General features: G+C 43.6%; 1 protein-coding gene across 1 annotated transcript in view; it reads right to left on the bottom strand.

Moving 5' to 3' along the window:
* Positions 1 to 13,701: 13,701 nt before the first annotated feature.
* LOC307240267 (alpha-1A adrenergic receptor-like) overlaps positions 13,702 to 23,143 on the bottom strand; it is a 30,007-nt gene continuing 20,565 nt past the window's right edge. Inside the window, exons 3-4 of the mRNA XM_080013994.1 lie at positions 14,055 to 14,176; positions 13,702 to 13,801 (exon numbers count right to left, since the gene is read on the bottom strand). Coding sequence (XP_079870120.1) covers positions 13,709 to 13,801; positions 14,055 to 14,176 — 215 coding nt within the window. The 3' untranslated portion in view covers positions 13,702 to 13,708. The remainder of the gene's footprint in view (positions 13,802 to 14,054; positions 14,177 to 23,143) is intronic.

The raw sequence follows: 23,143 nt of genomic DNA, 5'->3' as shown, positions 1-23,143 counted from the left end.
GACCTGTAAATAAAGTTGTATTTTATATGGACAATCTAATTATGAACGATTTTATTTCCTTTTTTTATTTTATTTTCTTTTATTTTCTTTGCAATCACACAATGTTTATTTTCCTTAGTTTATTTTTGCCCTTTTTTGTTCACAATTGTTTACATGAAAAGCAGTAGTTCTCTCGAATTCATTCCAAAACTAGTACAAATTAAGGAAGTTCATAAATAACACAGTATGGTGGAATTTCAGAAAATACAGTATTTCAGGCTAATGAGCAAGTGACAGAGATAAAGAGAGTGATCATTTTTGGGTTCTTAACATTTTGATTAATATATTCTTATTTCATGTATTTCTGTGAATGAGATAATGTAAGTGACTAATTTTATAAATACATCTTCATTTGCGTTCTGTATTTCACTGTTTTTGTAAAAGTCTCTTATTAGATAGACATGTTTGGACTATTGCCTGCAATCCCATTCAAATATGCGCCCACACAATTCAAATGTGCCCAAATGCCCAAATCTATAAATAAATTATAATTATAATACATAGTTACCATTTCTTCTCAATTATCAATTATTTTAATGACCCTTTGTCATGCTAAAGTGGGGAAGAGCTCATAAAATCCCTTCTAAATTGAAATTCAGTCCAATAAACTCTTCTTATAAAAAAATTGTAATGATTAAAAAGGTTTCTTTTAGTGACGAGTGTATTGATACATTTTGAGGCAAATTACATTTTATTTTAATTTTTTTTCCAAAGGTTATAGTATTGAGTAAGGATATGCCTCTAACAGCCATGGTCATAAACTACTTCCCACAGAAATCATTCAAATTTAAAGTGCAAATCCATGAGATTCTTTTATTATTTTTTTTTAAAGCTCGGGCCACATTATGTGATTTTCAAGGCAGATTTGGCAACAATGTGAGACTGGGCTGAGTCGTGGTAGTCCAGGGTAGTCGATGCAAGTTGAGGGTAGTCTGGGGTAGTTCAGGGTAGTCCGGGGTAGTCGCACTGTGGAATCGTATCTGTCATGGTGTGTGAGTGAGTGAAAGACTCAAATCTGTCGCTGTACCTTCCCAATCGGCCATTTTACAATTCAATCAAACATGCTTGATTTTATTAGGGGTAGTCTTTGCAAAAACCTTTGGTGTGTGGGCATCAAAGCCTCAAATCACAGCGGCAATTTTCAACAGCCAATAACATTGTGTGCCTGCATGATGGCAAAGCCAAAGAAAGCGGTAAGTGGGCAAGTGTGGACTTCTGAAAATGGAGGAGCAACTTGTGCAATTATGGCGACTTGTGAGGGTCTGATTAGTGTATAATGTCAGCGCTGCAAGTTCCCTGCACAAAAAACTACAACCATGCATACGTCATCCATGTTTGTCAAAATAGTAGAGTACCATACAACTGTGTTCGTCTGGTCTCCATCTTTAGATTTGTGCTCCTCAAAGACTTTATGTGCGTTATGAGTTATGTGTGTGTGCAGAACAGACCGAAAATCTGTAAATGTCAGGCGTTAAATGTGCGCTGCTCAATCTTTTCATTGTCATTAACAATTGAAAAATCCCCTTAGGTGGCCCTACCTCAAAACAATACACACACCTACCCGTATTTGTGAGAAACACTGTAAGAAACAGACATTCAGTTTATTTTTGCAATACGCATGGGCTTCTCTTTTTCCCGCAAAGAAAGAACCATCACTGTGGCGTCCCCCCATGAGGGGGCCCATGCAGCCCATGACTCCAAGCCACTTCACTGGAGATTATAGTAAGTCCTGATTTAAGGCAGGACTGGCATGGACCTAATGAACGTCATACTGATGGGATAGTTTTGGACAGCAATTCCGGGGCATCCCAGGGGACTGATGCCACCTCCTTCTTGAGAAACTTGACCATGCATTTCAATAGAAGGGATATAAACTCATATAATGACACGTTTCACATTCCTGAAGTTCCCCAGCTGTTCCGGCTATGCAAGTTGTTTCAATAATGAGCAGATGGATAAATTCATCCCCAGCGGCAAGAATGTTGGACAGACCGCCCGAACCGGCCTCCCCCAGAGAGCAAGCGTAGGCACAGAAGGAGACAGCGTCGATCAGGTGGGGATTTTTAAAGTACATCAACAATCCGTGGGCACACAAGAACCCCAATGATGGGGAAAGACACCTTAGCCGTGACAAAATCTCAGCCGAACTGCCATCTGCCAAAGCACAGGTCCACATACCTCAAGTCATAGGTGAGAATGGGGGTGCCGTTGGCGGCTTCCAAGGGGGGACCGTGTCCGCCGTCAGGATGTCCATACTCGATGCGGGTAGGATCCTCCGATGTGCACCCGTTTTACACGTGTCAAAGGAAACACCGCCTGGAGATGTTGCTCAGGACCAACAGCAGCCTGCCTGGTCAGCTGGCGCTCAGGACCCCTACTGAGGCCCTGCCATTTCCCACCACGCTGAAGGTGCAAGGTGGACAGCCCCGCCTGGCCTTGGCTCCAAATCTAGCGTGAAAGAAACACAGGCCTGCGTCCTGCTACCGCCGAGGAGCTGCTGTCGTGGCGGTGACCTGTGCATCAACGAACAGCGGTGGGGAAACCAGTAAAGGTGCGGGTGCCGCCATGCAGAGCTTGTATTTGGATGTGGAGAAGGACCTGTCAGCCTCCTCAGCCAGCACAAGTTGGTTTTGTTGGCGGTAGACAGGGCCGTCTGAACCTGGAAGGGTAGCTGCCGCAGGAGTACGCAGATGAAGAGGAGTTTAGGCTGGCAGTCACCCAGAAGGGCTCGCATCTTGTCCATAAGTTCAGACAGCATGCTGTCACCTAGGTCGTGCATTGCGAGGAGCTACCGAGCCAGTTGAGCTTCCAATAATTAAAAGCAGGTGGGCTTTGAGCGTCTCATATTTATCCTACTGCGGTGGAGCGGTGAGTATGGCCCCCACCCACGCCGACATTCCTCTTCCAAGGGCTGATATTACGTGGTAGTATTTCATAGCATCCACGGGATATTGCGTAGTGAATGTTGTATATTCGACCGACAGGGGCAAGTAGTGACAGACTTTCTTATGTACGAATGCTAATCAGTGTAGGGGATATTCTGGCATCCATCCTAGAGATCTGAAGTGTTCTGTTCCCTTTGTGATGTAGAGGACTTTTTTCCTTAAATTACTTGCCGTTCAGAGTCCCATCTTGTGAAGCACTGATGATCCGTGTAATAAAATCATATGGGTTTTTTTACTCGCAGACTGACAGACACTAAATATCATTTTAGATTATGAATGGTCTTAGAATCCACACTTTTTTTACTTGGTCATAGATGATGATGAATTGCATCAAGATGCATTACAAAATGGAACGGAATTGTAGTTTGTGTAGCTTTTAGAGTTTAGCGTTAGGGTTTGAAACATTTATAAACAACTATGTCATTATTATGCAATGTATATAATAATTTGTTTTGCTCCTGTAGAAGCCACAAGTCCGTATGGTATCAACCTTGTTTTAAGAAAAATATGTTCTATTTGCAATGTCATGGAGACGACACTACCCATAATCCTAAGTGCAACAGCGATGCTGGTGATGATTGGTGGAGCTGTTTCCATGGAAATGTTTACCACACTGGCTGATGTGTACATTGGGAAAACACAATTTGCACCGAGGGAAAAAATCCTACGTGAGGCCATTCTACAATTCTAACTAGAAAACAAAAAAATCATGAATCAGATTATGGAATAAATGGACATGGAGAGATTCCAGGAGTACACAATGCTATGCAGGTTAAGCATTGAATATTACTTAATAATGACAACAACAAAATTCATTGTGTGAACATAATGACTAAAACATCCTATATGTAAGGACCTCTCAGGTCGAGGACCTTATAGGTCCACTTCAAGGACATTACCTGTAGGACATTTACATTCTGTAGGAAAAGGACCCTAACAAGAAGAATAAACAGAGCAATAACAATACTGTAGGTTCCTCGTCACACATTCTGTAGGACGAGGACCCTAATAAACTGAGCAATAACAATAGGGTCGTGCCCACATTCTGTGGGCTTGGACCCTAATAATAATAAAGAAATGAATAGAAAATCAAGTAAAACAGGACAAGATTAGCCCATCTTTAATGGTCACTGCACATACCACATATGTGGGCCGACACACATGGCCGACACACACTCACACATACAATGAATGGAGGCCGTGAAATGTGTTGTCCGCTTTTATCCCATCAAGGTTTGTCCATCCTCAGGCAGCTTAGAGCCCCCGGGGACCAACTTCAGATGCTCAGATGATGTTTCTTGTGCATGTTTTTAGTGGGGGTTCTTACGTGGTTATATGGAGAAAACCCCATGTGAGCACGGGGAGAACATGCAAATTCCACACAGAAAGGCCCCTAATCGGGAGATAACCCACTGGAGCACGGTGCCAACAGCGCACCAGGCGGGAATCAAACCCAAATGCAGCAGATTAGTTCGGTATTATGATGCAGGTGCCTCTTGTTGTGACTGGCTTTTCCTCTGGAGTTGACCTTATTTTATTTGTTTTCCACCGACTTAAGAGAGCATGCTCAGTGCACAATAGATCCCTGATCCTCTGCAGTGATGGAGCAGTGGAGATGGATCAGGCTGACGGGAAAGAGGAAGCGCTTATGTTTATGTTTGTAATAGGGCATGTTGAAAGGGGAAAAGACAGTAGGGTTTAAAGTTGCATGAAATTACGATGACATACTGATTTATTTGAATAACATAATCCGTGCTCAATATAGGTTTTAGTTTTGTGTAAACAAAATTGTATTCCTTCAACACAAAAAGGAGAAAGCAGCTACATGACTCCAATTTAAATCCTAATGGCAGGCCTCTGGACAAGAGAGGCATAATATGCATATTATTCAGTCTTAAATGATTTTCCACTGGCACTACTGGCACTCAGCCTGCAGTATCAAATCAATGAAGATCCTTATTCAATAAAATGCATTTAATTGTTTACAAAACAACAAACAAGTTTAATGGATGGAAATAACATAAAGGCTGTCAAGCTGTGTTGAGTGAAAAGTGAAAGATTTATTCATATTGCTCTATAATGTGATGTAAATACTAGTTGAACTAGTATATCTTGTTAAAGTTTTGTTCGCCATGCACTATTATGTATGTTCGACATGTATTTCAAATGTTTTGAGTATTTTTATAAAAGTATGTTCATTTGACCAAAAAGGTGTTTTCAGTCCATTTAAAGGTTGAAAGTATATGTAGAGAGAAAGTTGAATTCATTTTGCTCTATTATGTGCTCAGATAGTGTATACATTGAGTGAATCTAGTGTGTCTTGGTAAAGTGTTGTTTGCCACACAGTTTCAGTTCTTCCAACAACTATTTTTAAAGATACCATACATTTTAATTATGTGAGTATATTTGGCAGAACTGGAATTTTCCAGCCATTAAAAGCTGTGTTAAATAGTGGTTGCAACTGATGTATCTTTGGAATGGGTTGCTTGCAATACACATTTAGGTCACTAGATGGGAACGTTGGATGATTTTTCATGTTATCACTACTACAGGTAAGGTGAGTGGATTTTGGCCAAAAAGGCCCTTTCAGCCCATTTAAAGGCAGAAAGGGCAAGTTGAGTGAAAGATTCATTCATATTTGGAATTTGGAATATTTGGAAACTCCAACATGTCTCATTTCTCATGTTTTGATTATTTTCATAAAAATGTGTGCACTTGGCCAAAATGTGTTTTCAGCCTATTTAGATGGTAAATGCCATGTCGGGTGAAAGTTTTATTAATGTCACTCTATAATCTGTTCAAATAGCGTAAATACTGAGTTCAATGTGTGTATCTTGGTAAAGTGTTTTGTAAAGTGCCTTGTAGTTTAAGTTACGTGCAACATGTATTTCTCGTGTTTTCAGCCGATTTTAACGGCTGAAAAAGCGTGTTAGGTGAAATATTCATTTATATTAATAATGTTCTCAGACTGTGTAAATACAGGACGGATCCCAAGAGCACGGAATTCATCAAGCTACTGGACATTGAGAACTAATAACATGTCACTGAGGATGCACAGGAACATGGGAACAGACTTGACCTGGTTTTGCGGTGAGGGAGTAACCCTAGAAGACTGTTTTCCACCACTGACCAACTGCTTCATGCTGAACCGGTTCCAAGCGTCTGTCGTAAAATGTGAGGAATTCGCTTCTTTCTTTCAAAGCAAAGTATTAGTATAAGTATTTCTTCCGCTGCTGGAAACTTCAATACTCCATGAGGACCCTTTGTACTATTTCTGTCGCAGAGCTCTTCAGGATTAGTAAATTGTTGACTTGCTCTCTTGATCCTGTCTCCAGCATATTCTTTTAAAAGCTTTTTAATGGTGTCTCAAGCTCTGCTCCGAAAAATCATTGAATCACTTGAGACTGGGTTTTTTCCTGACGCTTTTAAAATTGCTGCCGTGAAACCACTGTCGAAGAAACCACACTGGGACTGTGGGGTCCTCGGTAGCTTTAATCGAAAAACAAATTTACAGCCTTCTTAATAAAAACAATATTTTGGAGAATATTTCGGTCAGGTTTCAGAGCCAATCACTGCACAGAAACTGCTCTCACCAAAAAAGTCAATGATTTATTGACGACTTATTTATTGACTTATTAACCAGGACAGCATTCTTTCACCTTAGAAACATTGCAAAGAACGGGCCTTTCCCAGCCCGGGAAGAGGCTGAAATGCATCTATTACAAGTCCATTGCACGACTGCAATTCCCTTTTTGCTGTCTGTGGCAGTTTCGCCTGCCATGCACCACCCAAGTGCCGCGTTCAGGGACCTCCGGCACAGAGACGTGGAAGACTTCTCCCCCCACACCACCGAGCAGAGAACAAAAATGGAATAAAAATGCCGAAAACAGACTGCGGAACAGGATTGCCGCACCCGAAAGCGACAGACTGTGCGCAGGGTTCCTATACCTTAAAATAATAAAACACCAGACTCGCAGTATCAGTATCAGCCAAGTCCAGCGTGGCCGGACTTGGCTGATACTGCGCTGCTTGGAGGGATGGCCTGGCTGCCGGGTGGTCCTGGCGGTGGCTGCTGGGCGGAGGAGCTAGCTGCAGGCGGTAACCCAAGGTGGATGCTGCGGCCGCTTCTCCCCCGGCCCTCCGCCGGACCCCCTGTGTGCTGCTGCTGCTGCTGCTGCCAGTCGGGAGAGGGCCGGTGCTGGGGCCCGCTGACCCGCGGGTGGCTCCAGGGCGTCTTCGGACGGCCTCTCTGTGTCCCTTCCCCGTGCCACAGTTGACACACATTGCATTTGAGTACATTTTAACTCTGATGGATTACAACCCTGATGGAGTTGTAATTGCCCAGTATATTTTCTGACATTTGCATATTCTTATCGTGTTGATACTTGTTGGTACTTGATTTTTGTTCTTTTAATGCTTGTATTATTCTACTTTGTTTTATATTACACTTATAGGAAGTTTGGAGATTCCAATTCCAACAGGAGAACTGAATGATTGTTTTAAATGGAGTAATTGTATCATAAAATGGAGTCATCACCAACAGGATCCCAATGAAGTTTTCAGCAACACATGGTCGGCCAACAGTAGATACACTGACAGCCAATTGAACATTTAAACCTTAACCATAACCCTAACCCTGCATGTCACCACCCAACTTAATCGAAATAATGAGCATTCAACAGTCAAAAATAATGTTTTTAATCACTGCACCACACACCAAATGAAATTCATGTCACAAACATATTTACATGAAGTTCACCCAAAACATACCAGCTTTGTCCTCCTGACAAAGTGCTAAAAAAAAGGCACTTACTGACAGTAACTGACATTTTCTGAGCCTGTGCCATGTGCCAGTCTCTTCCGAGTGACGTTATCATCGTGAGACAATGTTTAAAGATGTCGATACCTTTACGGGGAGATGATACCATCATATAAGAGTTTGCACAAAAATATGTCATGGAATGCAAGATATTTGGTCGTCAAGAACCTCAGGCTATGTTCTAGGTTCATTCTTTCACCATATCAGATACGCATTTAAGCTCAGTCAATATGGTAAAACTATGTTGGACTCACTCCTCGTCCTTTGAACTCAGTAAACACAAAAACAAAAGCTGCAAATCAAATAAACATTGCGTTGACAACCAATCACCATCAAAATAATAAATATCACAAGGTAGACTGCAATCTACTCTTTGCTTTCAATCAAGCATCCAGACCAGGCTGTGAATATAAAAAGCTAGATATCTCAGATGATATCAGTAATATCGGCTGCGATATTAAGCAAAATACTTCAAATCCCGAGCAACATCAATAGTATTTTTGTGGTTTTGAAGCAGTGAAGTTCCTCAGTTACATACTGTACAGGATGTGGTGGACTATGAATGCATTACATTTTGTATCTGAGTTCCTGTAATATTATGTAATATTAATCAGCTGACCTGGTCATGTGATGCGTGTGCAATAGGTGCCACAAAGCACATTCACCCGTCATCGGACAAACCCAGCAGTCTCCTACAGAGAGCAGTAAAGGACTAGAGTTATTTATTCATGTTGAACTGCTTTTCTCCGAATTAAAATAAAAGTGTCTCAGAGCAAGACCCAAAACCCAACACTTCATCTCTCCCCCATATGGTGGGGATATATTCATTAAATTACATTACATCGTTCAGCGTTTTTGTCCAAAGCTACTTACAATAAGTACATTTTGTCACAGTATCAAACCAACTGTATGTCACAGTCACAGCCAGCTAAACATTCTCTAGAAACAAGCAGCGCTACTAGCGTTAACGAGATATATGGGAAGTATGGTAGACAGTAAAGTGGAAAGAGATGCTCATGGGGTAGACAGGTCAGTGCAAGTAGAGTCCAGGTGTAGTCTGTCAGTAGTCAGTAGTCTGAGGAGATGTCTTAAATGGAAGATGGGGAGCGATCCAGCTGTTCTGCCACATGGGGGCAGCTCGTTCCACCATTTAGGCGCCAGGGATGAGAAGAGTCGCAACTGGGATGATCACATATGGAGGAGCTATTTCGATGAACGGCGGGGGGTTGTGACGAGCAAATTTTGTTTGGTTGGTCAAACACGAGACCGGCGGCTGCATTCTGGATGCACTGTAGAGGTCTGATGTAACAGGCCAATCATCCTCATTAATGTTTATTTTTTATATTTATGGCCAGCGAACCTTTTTGTTCCTCTGTACATTGAAAACTCTCGCCATGTTGGCACACCACGGCAAGAAATACTCCGTCTCCCTCCCTAAAACCCTACCTGTGGGAGAGACTCCCACAAGTGGCACCTGGACAGGAACTCGGGTGGGGCAGGGCGCCGAGTGAAAAGCGCCCCGGAGAAGATCCGCTGGTTGCGGAAGCACCTTGCGGACCTGGAAGGGAGCTGGATTTCCTCTGCTGTCAGCTGGAGCGCATCCTCGCATATGTAAGCTCCTAGGAGCATGCCCCAACTGACCGCTGGCCTGCCGGCACCAACAGGGGGCCGGCCAGAGGACCAGACCCACGTCTGACCCCAGGACCCATGCAGAATTCGCCAGGGCCCCAGCCCGTCCTGATGTTCTGGAGGAGAATGTCCAGGGGGTTGCTGAGTCCGACCCCAGGACCCACATGGGATTCGCTGGGTCCCCAGCCCATCCTCGGAGGGGAACGGCTGGGGCTCGGCTGCACCCACAGGTGTCGGGAGATGCCCCTTTTCTTCACCACAGGATCCCCATCCTGCCGGCCCGGAGCAGGGCGGATGTTGACCAGCCGGGTCCTGTGATGCCGCGGGACACCATCTCCCTCTGTCCCCCAACAGCACCCAGGGCAGTGTCGCTGCGGGAAATCAGGGAGCTGCGCAGACATCTGGGCAGGGGTCCGGGCACTGCGGGTGGGTCGGGCCACAACCGCCAGCACTGCCCCCGGATGGAACTCGACCAGGTGGTCTGAGTCGCGGGCCCGCCAGACCCCTCCAATGGTCAGGATAGGGCCTACCAAGTACCAGTAAGGCCACATGGGGTTAGACATCACGCGTTGCTGGACTCAGGATTTTCGCAGACAATGGTCCAGAAATGGATGGTTTGACCCGGGGCTTTGGTGGAGGCATCACAGGTGGAGGTTCGTTGTGTCCATGGGGATGTTCACACGTATCCGATGGTCCGGCTCCAAACTCATTACAAGGGCAAAAAGATTAGGGTACAGGCTGCGGTAGGTTCCAGTCTGTCGCACTCCCTGATTTTGGGCATGGATTGGGCAGGGTTTGACGCATTGATGAGAGAGGCTGGGGGATGGTCAGCAGGCGCGATGGGTGCAGGGGCTGCGGAATCCCAAGTAAGATCTTTCCCGGTCCCCTTGACCTTCCTTATCAACGATTTTCTGCTGGAGCAGTCGCGAAACGACACCCTACGCAGGACCCTTGGGGGGGTTGTTAAAGTCGTTGGCATATTGATGCGCCCAGATGCCGTGCTCACTCAACCGTATTTTTCGGTCATTAAGGACAGGTTATATCAAGTGAGCAGTGACACTCAGACAGGTGAGGATATAATCCAGTTGTTGGTCCCAAACAGCCGCCGGGAAATGCTCTTCCATCAGCTCACCATAACCATATGGCCGGTCACCTCAGTCACGACATCGGACAATGGCCCGCTTCTACTGGCCAGGCATTTGGGCAGATGTGTGTAAATGGTGCGCCACGTGTCCTGAGTACCAGTTAGTCAACCTTCTGGCTATGCCAAGAGCGCCATTGAGGCCCCTCCCCCTAGTTGAGGTCCCATTCGAAAGACTCGGTATGGACCTCATCCGGCCGTTATGCAACCCGGTACCCCGGGGCGATGCCATGGCGCGGTATTACGGCCAAAAGTGTGGCGCAGGCACCGTTTCAGGTCATCTCCCAAGTCGGGATTCCTTGTACCACTTTTTCAAACTTCTGTTCGGGTTGTTCGGTGTACAAGCCACCTTTCAGAGACTAATGGGCGGCATCCTGCGTCAGCATGTAGCATACACCGTGCCCTACCGAGAGGACGTAATCATTCACGGCGACACCTGGGAGCGGCATATGCACCATGTGGGCGCAGTGCTTGAGTCCTTGAGGCTCACCACCAACCCAAAGAAGTGTGCTCTGGGAAGGAGGGAGTTACGGTATCTGGGGTACCACTTGGGTGAAGGCCTGGTCCGACCCCTGCGTGATAAAACCGCTGCAGTCCCAAACACGCTGAATACCAAGACCAAGAAGAAGGAGGTGAAGCAGTTTTTGGGACTGGCCGGCTACTATAGAAGGTTTGTACCTGACTTTTTCGGCGCTAACCACCCCCTTGTCTCACTTAACTCGAAAGGGTGCTCCACATCCGGTCCAGTGGTCAGAGAAGTGCCAGCAGGCATTTGCGAGGGTAAAGTCAACTCTCTGTGTGAAGCCAGTGCTGTTCAACCCTAACTTCTCTCTCCCTTTCTATCTGCAGACCGACGTGTCATTACATCACATTTAGCAGACGCTTTTATCCAAAGCGACTTAGAATTATTCAAAGACCGACGGACGCAGCCATCAGGAGCAATTAGGGGTTAAGTGTCTTGCTCAAGGATACTACAGCATGCTAGCAGGAGGAGCCTGGGATCGAACCAGCAACCTTTAGATCACTAGACCACCAGCTCTACCGCCTGAGCTACCATCCCCATACTGTCGGACAGAGGACGCGGTCTTGTCCCAGGAGGTGGAGGGGACTGAGCATCCGGTGCTGTACCTCAGCTGCAAACTCTCAGAATGGGAGTCGAGTTACATCACAGTTGAGAAGGAGAGCGATCAAGTGCCTCCTGGGACGTGCTTTCCCCCTCCGTTCAGACTATGCCCCGCTGCAGTGGCTCCACCACATGAAGGACACAAACGCTGATCACCCGGTGGTACCTGGCTCAAGCGAGTTTTCTTAATGTTTGTCTGTCTTGCAGAGGGGATCAGCGCACGTGCTCGTGAGCCAACCAGGACAGAGAGCGGAACACCATCCCTCCTGCCCCCGATATCCTAATTATTATTTATTATCTATACTTCTGGCCAGCGAGCCTTTTTTTTTTCCTCTGTACAATAAAGACTCTGTCTCCCTCCCTAAAACCCTAACTGTGGGTATAGACTCCAACATACTGTATATATACTGTATATCATATTGTGGGAGTTTCTTCCCACAGATAAGGGTTCAGGGAGGGAGACTGAGTCATTTTGGCCGTGGTGCACCAACATGGCTTTATTTATTGTTCAGTTCAGTTCTGGCACGCAGGCCACAATATATACATACATATATATATATATATATATATATATATATATATATATACAGTATATATATATCTGAGGATCTATTGTTAAAGGGTTGCCAATAGTCCTCTCGGACGCAGGAGGATTGGCATTCCCCTCCTGGGCTGCTCACGAGCCCATGCGCCCATTCTCCTCTGTAAGAGAGACAAAATGTTAAGAAAACTCCCTGCCTTGATTTGGACCAATCGGCGCCCGCACGGCGCCGATTGGAAAAGGAAACTGTGCTGTCGTCCACAGCTGGTGCTTGAATACGCCCCTTTGTCCACCACACATATGTATCATATATATCTCATATTGCCCAAGCCAACATTTCAGCAAGGCAAATGTCACATTACACCCATGCACTTCCTGTACAAATTGTAGACTGTTTGTGCCTAGAGCCAACATGCCTTACAATTCAATAATGGCTATGAAGTGCTGTCCTTGGACTTAAAGGTGCTCAACCGCAGGCTAGCAGGATGAAAAAAAAACTCTGTCTAAACATCTCATGGTTGCCGCTAGGTGTACATTACATTGCTGTTCAAGCCTCTGGTTCAATCAAACTAGAATTGTCATGGGTACAAGCCATATAATATTAAGCGCACACCTTGAGTGCCAGTATTGATTGAACTCTGAGTGGGTTAAATAGATCACACTCTGTCATACTCATGTGGGTTAGATGAGCTGCAATTGAAAGGGCCAGCATGGGGAGATGAGAAAACTCAACATTCCAGATGATTGAGCACTTAAATGCACTCATTTTGGATTTTAAAGTCACTTGGTCTTGCAAATACACTTGGCCTTGCCTTTTTTTCCCAACAGGAAAACAGAACAGGAAAGTGGGTGGTTGACCATTATTCCATGGCCTATATACAATGTTCAGATTGGATGAGACTTCCCAAAAGCTTGTGGAGGTATTAGGTTCAAGTAAGGCAGATCCAGTTGGGACCCCCATCCTTATGAATTTGATTTCAAATAATTTAACTCAGATCTATTGATTTGATCTATAGTATAGGGTAGTTTAGAGTATATCAACTTCAAATTCAGATTTTCTTTCAAAATAAACTCTTTTCACAATACACACTGTGAGAAATTTGGGGTCAGGTCTTCTGATGTTACGATGGTAGTCACGGCTATGAGGTCACGGCTTGGACTCGGGTGTCCCCGCTGCAGTGTCCGGCTGTATCTGGGACTCCTCTGCCCCTTGGTTTTGTTTTAGCCTGTTGGCTAATTGCGCTAACCCCCCGAGCCAGGGGGGATCCCGGGATCCACCTGCCCAGCCCGGGGAGAGCCATGGTCCGCCCGGTAGGCTGGCCATGGTCCTTACCCAGGGGCTCCTGGGTAAGGACAAGGCCAACGAGGAGGAGCCGCACCTGGTCCCCTGGGTGGGAGCCAGTCGAGAGGCCACGGAGTGCGGGCTGGGGTTGACGGAGGACAGAGTCTGTTGGCTGCCGTTGAGGGCGGACTAGGCGTTGGAAACCTGCTGGCGGCGGTAGCTGTAGTAGGCCTGCCAGCCCTTCTTCTTTTTCCACTGGCAGCGCAGGATTCGGATAAAGGCCTGCGCAGAGTAAAGCACGACAAATCTCAGCAAAGGACAATGGCAAAATGTGAACAGTTTGAATACCACTGCACTACTACCTGCAACTGAAGTACAAATATTCCCTTTTAGTTGTAAAAAATGTCTGCGGCAGCACTAATTACGTGGTTTACATAGAATTCCAGGAAGAATAATAGCAACAACTGTGATAGTAACAGCACTTTGGTCATTGATCACCGCACAAAAATAATATATATAGCAGCGATGGTATTACCTGCTTGAATCCACGGCTGTAACATGGGTAAATTATTGGGTTGAGGCAGCTGTTAAAGTACCCCAACCAGAAGATCGCTTTGAAGAGCGTTTCTGAGGGGCGTAAATTGGCATTGAATGACCCTGAGGGAGAAACAAAGTGGCTTTAATATATATAGTATCGAAAACAAATATCTCTGCACAGATATAAATAGGAGAAAATACACATTAATAGCATGATTATGTGAATTCATTATAGTGTGAATTGGTTAATACAGCGGTGTACAGTATGTACTGTCAATCTTTGTTTTTTGGTGGAAAGGCTTATTAAAATTTTATATTTAATGTTAGGCTTATTGTACATTCATCGTTCTGCGTCATTTCATAAGTTTATTTCATAAGTTATTGTATAGCACCGTATATTTCATTTTTGGACATGACCTGTTATTTTTCAGGTCTTTCTAATTTTTTATCTTTTTAAATAATTTTTTAACTGTTTTTCTGTCTCTATGGATGATAAAAACATTTAAATGAATGACGAATTTGGTGTCACGAACAGGATGCTTGATGTGAATCGATGACAAACTCAGTGTTAAAGGGAAAATCCACGGACAGTCCCAATATCCCCTACAAACAAAGTAGATGGGGCACCGGAAGCCTGAGAACGCCGTTGAGTCACCGCAACATTTCCTAGATAAGATACGAACAGAAACTCCATTCGGAGGTGTCTTTCTCGGTAAGGGATTCTGTATACTGAAAAGTACTAGAATAGGTCTGGGACCACAAGAGGATCGCCTAAGATAAAAATTCCACTGTAGAATTGCAAACTAATATTTACTATCCATTTACATGGACTGACCAGGCTGAGAAAGCAATACAATACACCATGGTCAGTTTAAGTAAGCCTAGGCAGTTCGGCAAGCCATCTGCACTAGCCATTAAACCCTTCTCCTCTTTTTGGGATGTTTGGATAGAGATGCCTGATATGGTTACGGTTATACTTTTTAATTTTCCTTACATATTGTCATTCAATATTTTTGTCTAACAAACAAATAATTTTCTCAACATTTAGGGGCCCCTACCAGGTTTCATTCACGGTTTCCGCCCCTCATCGATGCCCTTGCTAACAGTAAGGAGACTCAGTGGCTGTAAGAACACTCTATTCTTGGAATCGGGCTGACCTGGGAGGTTGACCTTGACAGAAAGGGTGTGACTCTCCTGACCAACTGGACTGGTGTCTGATCTTAGTGTATGACTCTTTGCTACCAAATATGTCCTGTGTGAAAATACAAAGCCTGTAAACTGATCCTTGTACTCGATGTACAAAACCCAGACTGAGAGTGACAATGGCACTTCCTGCTCGATTATGCAACCTGAAGGCGAAGACGTTAAACCTATGACTTAAATCAGCGTCCTGGATCTACCCCTGCTGACCAATAAATCATACATTGCAGAGACATCATGACTCTGTTTTAGAAAACTCATTATTTAGAGGACACGTTATATACATTTCACAAGATTGATTATGAATGAATATTACGTTAGAGCCACAATATTGAAATAAGTTTTGGCTGCAGACTATTTTCAACTTATCTCTGTGCGACCAGTGAATGATGGTGACCTCATTAGCATACATGATAACTTTCAGGTGTTCAAACAATGGATGACTATTGAAATGGTTGTTTGAAAGATGAAATAAAGACAGACTCGCATCCTTAATCCATTGATGAATCAAGCGGAGATTGAAATTGAGATCCATTTATCCAGCTAATGGAAGTAGCTAACTGGGGTTTCCAGACCAACCTTGTCAGTCCTTACTGGGTAGTGTGAGCGGCTACTAAGTAGATAATAGCCCTCTCGTGTAAATTTTCTGACAGGGGTTTTTGAGCGTACTTTAGGTCAAAGTTGTTCTGAATGTTCTCTCCATTAACGTTTAAAAAGGACACACTGTCATTCCAAAGTAAATATTTACTGCCCTGAGCCTAGCATCAGCCTCCTCTCATGGCTTCTTCTTGCCACACATGGGAATAGTCAACGAAGCACTTGGAAGTCAACTTTTGGAGATTTCATACAGTGGTTGCACTATCAGTCCTAATCTTCCAACACACAAACAAGCAACTAGCACTCCAGGCTACCGACAAACCCATTCATCAGTGATGTACAACAAAGTGCATTATCACCTTCACACCTCATGGTAACACACCACACTACATTTAATTAAACCCACCGATGCGCCGTATACCTGTGCATCATTATTGCCTAGGGTTTTCATTTGAGCCCATGCACACCGCAGACATCAAGACTCTTTCTTGACATCAAGACTGTTACGCCTCTATTGCTGGCACTCGCCTTGACAAAACGAGTATGCCAGCTGCATGCAGTTAGTAGGTGGAGGAGATATAGTGGTCAGGTGTCTTAATGCATCTTTCACTCCGAAGGTCATCACCGCACTTAGTACTTAAGGCATGGGAACCAGTTGTTTGTGTGCTTCGGCGCCCAAGCAAAGGGTGGGCCCCTATCCACAGTGCGATTGGCTCATTGGCTAGTGAAGGCCACAGACCTGGCTTACAGGAGCCAGTCATTGGAGGCCCCACAGGGCCTGCCTGCACACTCCACCATGGGCATGTCCTCCTCATGGGCATTCTTTAGGGGTGCGTCAGTGGAGGATATATACCTGTAACTTCTTAGAGACATGCATTTGTGTGGTTTTACATGTTGGACATTACTAGGTCTGCACTGCTGCATGCCCTGTTTGCTGCACAGATCTGAGTATGCAGGTGCTACAGAAAGTATCCCACAAGTATTTTCCACTTGTTTACAAACAAGCTCCTTTTTACCAAAAACTACTATCAAAAACAATGAAGGTCAAACTTGTTGAATATTAAATACATTAAAAGAACATTTTCACCAGACAAAAACAGCTCCTTGCCCATTGTTTTCCTGAAAAAAATAAGAGATGTCTTCTGCCAGATACATGTACATCTGGCATTGCCCCATCTTCTTCTTCTGTTAAGTTTTATGACAGCATCTAAGTGTTGCATTACCGCCATCTTCCGGACCGTCCCCCACCCCATCTTTTCTGGCATATGTAAAAAGGCACGAGATGGTGTAGTGTGGGAATGGTGTGGTTTGAACCTGTTGCTCGTTAGAGTAATCAATAAGCAACAGGTAAAACCCCCATCCCCACACACACACACACAGGAGAGGAGCCCTTGTCATGACATGTATTCCATCTGCTCTGGACTTGTTCCAGCTTGCCCACTACTTAAAATTAACTGCTGTTCTACCCCATTGTCTGTGTCTCTGTGCCAGAGGGCAAGTACAACTCTATTACCATTTGAAAAGATTAGAAATGATAATAATTATAATACAGGTTCATTCTATGGCATTTTCACAACCAGCAAAATCACTAGTGGTACCTGAAAGATCATCCCAGTAATTTACCGGGAACTATGCGTGAAAGAGGCTTTAGCCGGATACTAACCTTTTACCCCAATACCTAATTTCCCCATTTTAGGCCTTAAAAAAGAAGAAAAAATCAGTTTGACTTCACAGGGAGAGCTATCTTATTACTTCTGGTGTGTCTCTACCACACTGTACCAGCTGTCACGCCAGTGGTCAAAATCTGACAACCTAGACATCACGGTGTTCCGCTGTCTGGATTAAAAATGCTGTGATTTGGGACAGGAAGGAAAGAGAGAGACAGGGAGACAGATAGAGAGCAATCAGAAAGATTTTGAGGTGGGTGGGTGTTGTGTGATTGAGAGAGATAGAGAGCCGGAGTCATTGCTCTATATTATTGCTCCGAGTCATAGCCCAAACCAAACTATTAATAAGTTGATTTGCATGCTGGCGATTTCTCATCTTTGGTCCCGTGGAGACGTGGGACGGTCATCTTATAAACAAAAACGGTTACAGACTGAGACTTGAAATTCATAATTACAGTAATAATGGAAACATTGACAACAAAGAGTATATCACAAGATTAGCTTTTTAATTTAAGATCCATCATCACATTCAACTCTATGGTAATGTCTGGTGAGGATAGAAAAAAACGGGAAACAATGGGAAAGCAAATATAAAAAATCCCCCTGATATTTCTGATCATAATAATAAACATACAATTCACAATTCCTGGGTTCAAACCTTTTTGCACTCAACAGAAGAAAGCAGCCCAAACAGCCAAAACTAAAGCCGCAAGTAGCAACGAGCGGGTTTCAGGCTTCACAAAGCCGAGCAAAGTCACTTCAGTTCATTTATTTCTGTTTAAAGGAGTGAGACCAGTGACACACATCATCACACTGTATGCAGCATTTCAATAATTGCACACACAGTGTTCTGACATTTGCACCCCCTTTATCTGATTTAAATACAATTTGGTGTGTACATTTAGGACATAGTGTGGGATGTCTCCTCTGAGTTTAACCAGGATTGCTTGAGTTGACAGCTTGAGTTATAGCCTTTTTCCTGCCCTGTGCGAAGATATTTTGATTGATGGTGGCCAACGTTTTTCGGCCAATCTTTCTCATTTATAATAGAATTGTGTCTCTCAATCCTTAAATGATGTATACAAAATTTGGTGTTGATACAGTCAATATCCAAAAATCATCTTGGACCATAAAAGTCTGCCATGAATTACTTTTTGCTCATTTGCATAAAATGAAAACGAGTAATATAATGTACTTTTTGAATTTTGACCGTAGCAACACCCAATGTGGTATACAGTATTGCGGGACCAGAAAACATATTTTTTAACCTGTGTTGTGCTATTTTACACAGAGTATATGTTCCTTTTTATGTAGGACAGAGTTAGTCTGCAAGTGGAGTTCAACTTGTCAACCTGCAACTCAACTCTGTATTCATTCTTTAATCATCAACAACTGCTGCAATAACCCTGTCCTGTGGACGAGCTGTGGGACAAGCAGAGCACACAACCACCACCAACCCCCTCTTTGGAGAAGATTGAACCATGTTTTTGTCTTTAAACAACTAATCACTACTCCAAGAGGGGGAGAATCACCACGCGTGAGACAAATAAACATATACAAACAATAACTTGTAGATGTAAAAACATAAACATAGAACCAAACAACAACATGTACATGGTAAAACAAACATCGAAATGTCAGATGACAACTTTTCACAGCAAAACAGAGTTCATTCATTCCAGGAAAACTGGAACAGAAACTGGTCACGTGGCCTCTTCCTGTCATAGTTATGGCAGTAAATGAGGGAGAAAAGGAGAAGGATGCAACCAGGAGGGAGTGTGTGTGTGTGTGTGTGTGTGTGTGTGTGTGTGTGTGTGTGTGTGTGTGTGTGTGTGTGTGTGTGTGTGTGTGTGTGTGTGTGTGTGTGTGTGTGTGTGTGTGTGTGTGTGTGTGTCCACCGGTGAGTGTACAGGACTTGTCCTACTTGGTTCGGGTGTATGAGGTCAGTATTATATCGTTGCACCCCCTAGCAGCGGAAAAGGCCCCGAAGCCACCCCTGAGTCTCACGGCCGTATCGGCACCCCACGACCGCAGGATAGCCACGAGCACCCCGCCCTTCCGTCACAGAAGACCCCACAGCCCCCAGAGAAGCCCGCGGAGCAACACCCACGCCTGGCCCCGAGGAGCATAAACCAGTCCCAGAGAGCACGAGGAGACCCTGCACCCCCGTGGCAGGGCCTTCTCGGCAACCCCCCACTGGGTCGCACATCAACCCGCCAGAGAAACACATTTCTAATATAAATGAGCAAGATCGGTCCAAAAACATGGCCGCCATCAACTCAAAAAACATTGCACACGCCCGCATGCACCAATCAATATGCCACTTCGGATTTTGGTTAATACTTGCCCCATGTGCACCAAGTTTGGTGAAATTCTGTCAACTGGGTTTTCAGATTCACGTTTGTGGCATTTATGGCGCCCCCTATGGGTTGGGCTCAAAATGCTTTGGTAGACCTACTCCCAAACACAGACTGAAGATATCTACCAAGATTTATGATGATTAGACAAATGGTTGATGAGTTATAGGCAATTTTCTGATATGTCCCGCCATTTTTTTGGTTAACAGCATCCATGTTTTTGGACCAATCTTGCTCATTTATTATAGAAATGTTTATCTCAGAATACCAAATTTGGTGTTGATACATTCAAAATCCAAAATGTAGATGTCACATTACTGTTTTTCACTAATTGCAAATTAGCAAAAAATCCATTATGACAGACTTTTATGGTCCGAGGCGCTTTTTATAGCACACATTGAGCTGGAGTTGTTGGTCAAATTCAAGTCAAGTCATTCGGAGTCATGGTGTGAGGGTCAAGGCCTTTCCAAATTACGCTTTTGGGCCTTAATTACAGCGCCATCACTGATTGGGCTCATGTTTCTTGGGAAGTGTTTGCACATCATTGCCAGTTATTGGACCAATTTCCAATCTCTCCAATCTCACCGCAATTTCTGATACAGCAGGGAACAAGGAATAATGAACCGGCAGAGAAACAATAAGGTTATACTCCTTCGGGGTTTGAACCCGAATTATAACAATAATGATGAAAAAAGAAACAAACATCTTCGCACAAAACCAGAACGTGAATTCAATTTTAAAGTGTTTTTCATCTTAAAGCTTTTATTTTTTATTGTTTTTATGTTAATATTAGGTTATTTACAGGGTTATCCAATCATCATTAATTTGGACAATAACTTTTACTTTGACAATATGCCAATTTCATACCAATACCACTAAATGATGAAAAACAACAATAAAAGTTTGGGAAAAAAACAAACTAAAATTGGCTAGTTGGCATGACAACAGGTCTCAAAAAATATAAATAACCCCTCATCATACATCTTTGTGAGTCTCTCAGAAAAACTGAAATATTTAAAAATCTTTTCTTGGTAGCTAAAGTATAGGTATAGGCCTTTAGTTTCTGTGATAACAGAATCCCGGATGGAATTGCGGAATTGAGTATTCAAAAATGTGGCCTAATATTAAGTCAGTGCTAAAAGTTGACTGGAGATTTGAAAATATGACTACATAACGTGTTGTTAAAAATCAATCATTTATTTTAAAAAAATGAACAACTATAGCAGAGTCTTACAAAGAATCTGACAATGTACGGTCTTGCTAAACAAAATGAAATAAATTTAATTAAATTAAAATAAATAACATCAAAGTTTTTGCACTCTACAAAAAACGTGAAAAAAAAACTGATTGGCTACTGGTTTTGCAGCCTTGAAATGCTGGGCACTTATATAGTTTACCAACAGTATATTATTTTTCACTTCTCAAAAAAACTTATTTAAGTCCTGATTGGCTGTGCTTACCCAAGAGATCCAAACTTTCAGACAAAAGCTAAATAAATGGGGCCCTTACTTCTAGCGGCACTGACTGCATTGTTGGATCACTACACACCCTCCTTCTGGAGCCTTTGTTGTTGTGGTTGCTGTGGTTACTGGCGTCACACAGCATTCAGCCATACACCTATAACATTACCCACACTGTCATTTAGCAATTTTTTGTTAATAGAAATAAAACCCAATTAGTTCATTTTTGTGTATCAGCACCCACGTTCATCGAGTAGAAAAAACCTCAAATTTGAACAATACTAACAGTGTTATCAATACCATGCTTTCACAAGGAACACGGTAACGCACTTTCTGAAGGGCACAGGGGGAGCGAGGGCGGGGAACAAAATAACCTAGCGTCAGGGACAGGATGGTTTTGAGGCATGTTAGAATGGCTGGAATGCATAATGTGAGTGGTATTTCAAAGCAAAAAAATTGAAAGACATGTTTTGGGGACCTCAGAGACCTATATTACATTTACATTTACATTTACATTTAGTCATTTATCAGACGCTTTTATCCAAAGCGACTTACAAGGGAGAATAACATTCAAGCTACATTGCGACAGAGATTAGTGTAACAACAACATTCGTGTAACAATAAATACTGCAAGGTGGTGCTAAGTAATTGTAGGTTAGGACAGGAGGTACTCACTGAAGAGCTGGGGCTTCAAGTGCTTCTTAAAGACAGAGGGAGCTCCCCGCTCTGGTCATTTTTGGCAGCTCGTTCCACCAACGTGGAACTACAAATGAGAATAGCCTGGATTGCCGTGGCTGTATGGCCGGCAGAGCCAGGCCACGCTCATTTGACGAGCGCAGCATGCGGGGGACAACATGTGCTCTTACAAGAGCATTTAAGTAGGCGGGAGCATTTCCAGCAATCACTCTGTAGGCAGCATAAGAGACTTGAACTTGATGCGGGCGGCTACAGGTAACCCAGCGGCTACAGGTAACCCAGCGGCTACAGGTAACCCAGCGGCTACAGGTAACCCAGCGGCTACAGGTAACCCAGCGGCTACAGGTAACCAAGCGGCTACAGGTAACCAGTGGAGCTCGATGAGCAGCGGAGTGACATGTGCCCTCTTTGGCTGGTTGAATACCAGTCGCGCCACCGCATTCTGTATCAAATTGTATCATATTGACCTGGTGAAAAGAAGATTCAAGATTCAAGATTCAAGAGATTCAAGATTTTTATTCGTCACTTACATATGCATACTTTCGTACATATATGCAGTGAAATGTAATGCAACGCACCCGGTGATAGCACACAATATGTCCTAGGAAAAAATAAAATTAAAATAAAAAATGTCTTTCTATAGGCCGACTAACTGACTCCTAAAACGTAATACAGTAAGTTGAATACTTATAGAATAAAATAAAAATATATAGAATAAAATACAATAAAAATAAAAAGAAATAAAATGGAATAGATAGAAGGAATATGCCTATGTATATACAGATATGTGCATTAAAGTGGCATGTGACTTAAAGTGGCATGTGAATGTGAATAGTGTGAGGTAGTGTTTGGGATAATACAGCACAGTATACAACAGTACGGCGCAGCAATACGGCATCACGAACAACCCTGAGCAGTGACACAGTATGCGGTACAGTATGCTACATACAGTACAGTATGCGGTACAGTATGCTACATACAGTAAGGTAGTGGAGCCTATGTGTGTGGCTCAGTGAGGACCCCTGGTGAGGTCAGCATTGACAGTTCTAATGGCTTGTGGGAAAAAAACTCAGTTTCAGTCTCTCTGTTCTACGCTGTGTGACTGCGGAG

The sequence above is a fragment of the Zeus faber genome (genome assembly GCF_960531495.2).
Source record: "Zeus faber genome assembly, chromosome: 14".
In the NCBI taxonomy this organism is placed as follows: Eukaryota; Metazoa; Chordata; class Actinopteri; order Zeiformes; family Zeidae; genus Zeus; species Zeus faber.
Note: the sequence above shows the minus strand (reverse complement) of the source record. Positions and strands in the feature narration are given on the sequence as shown.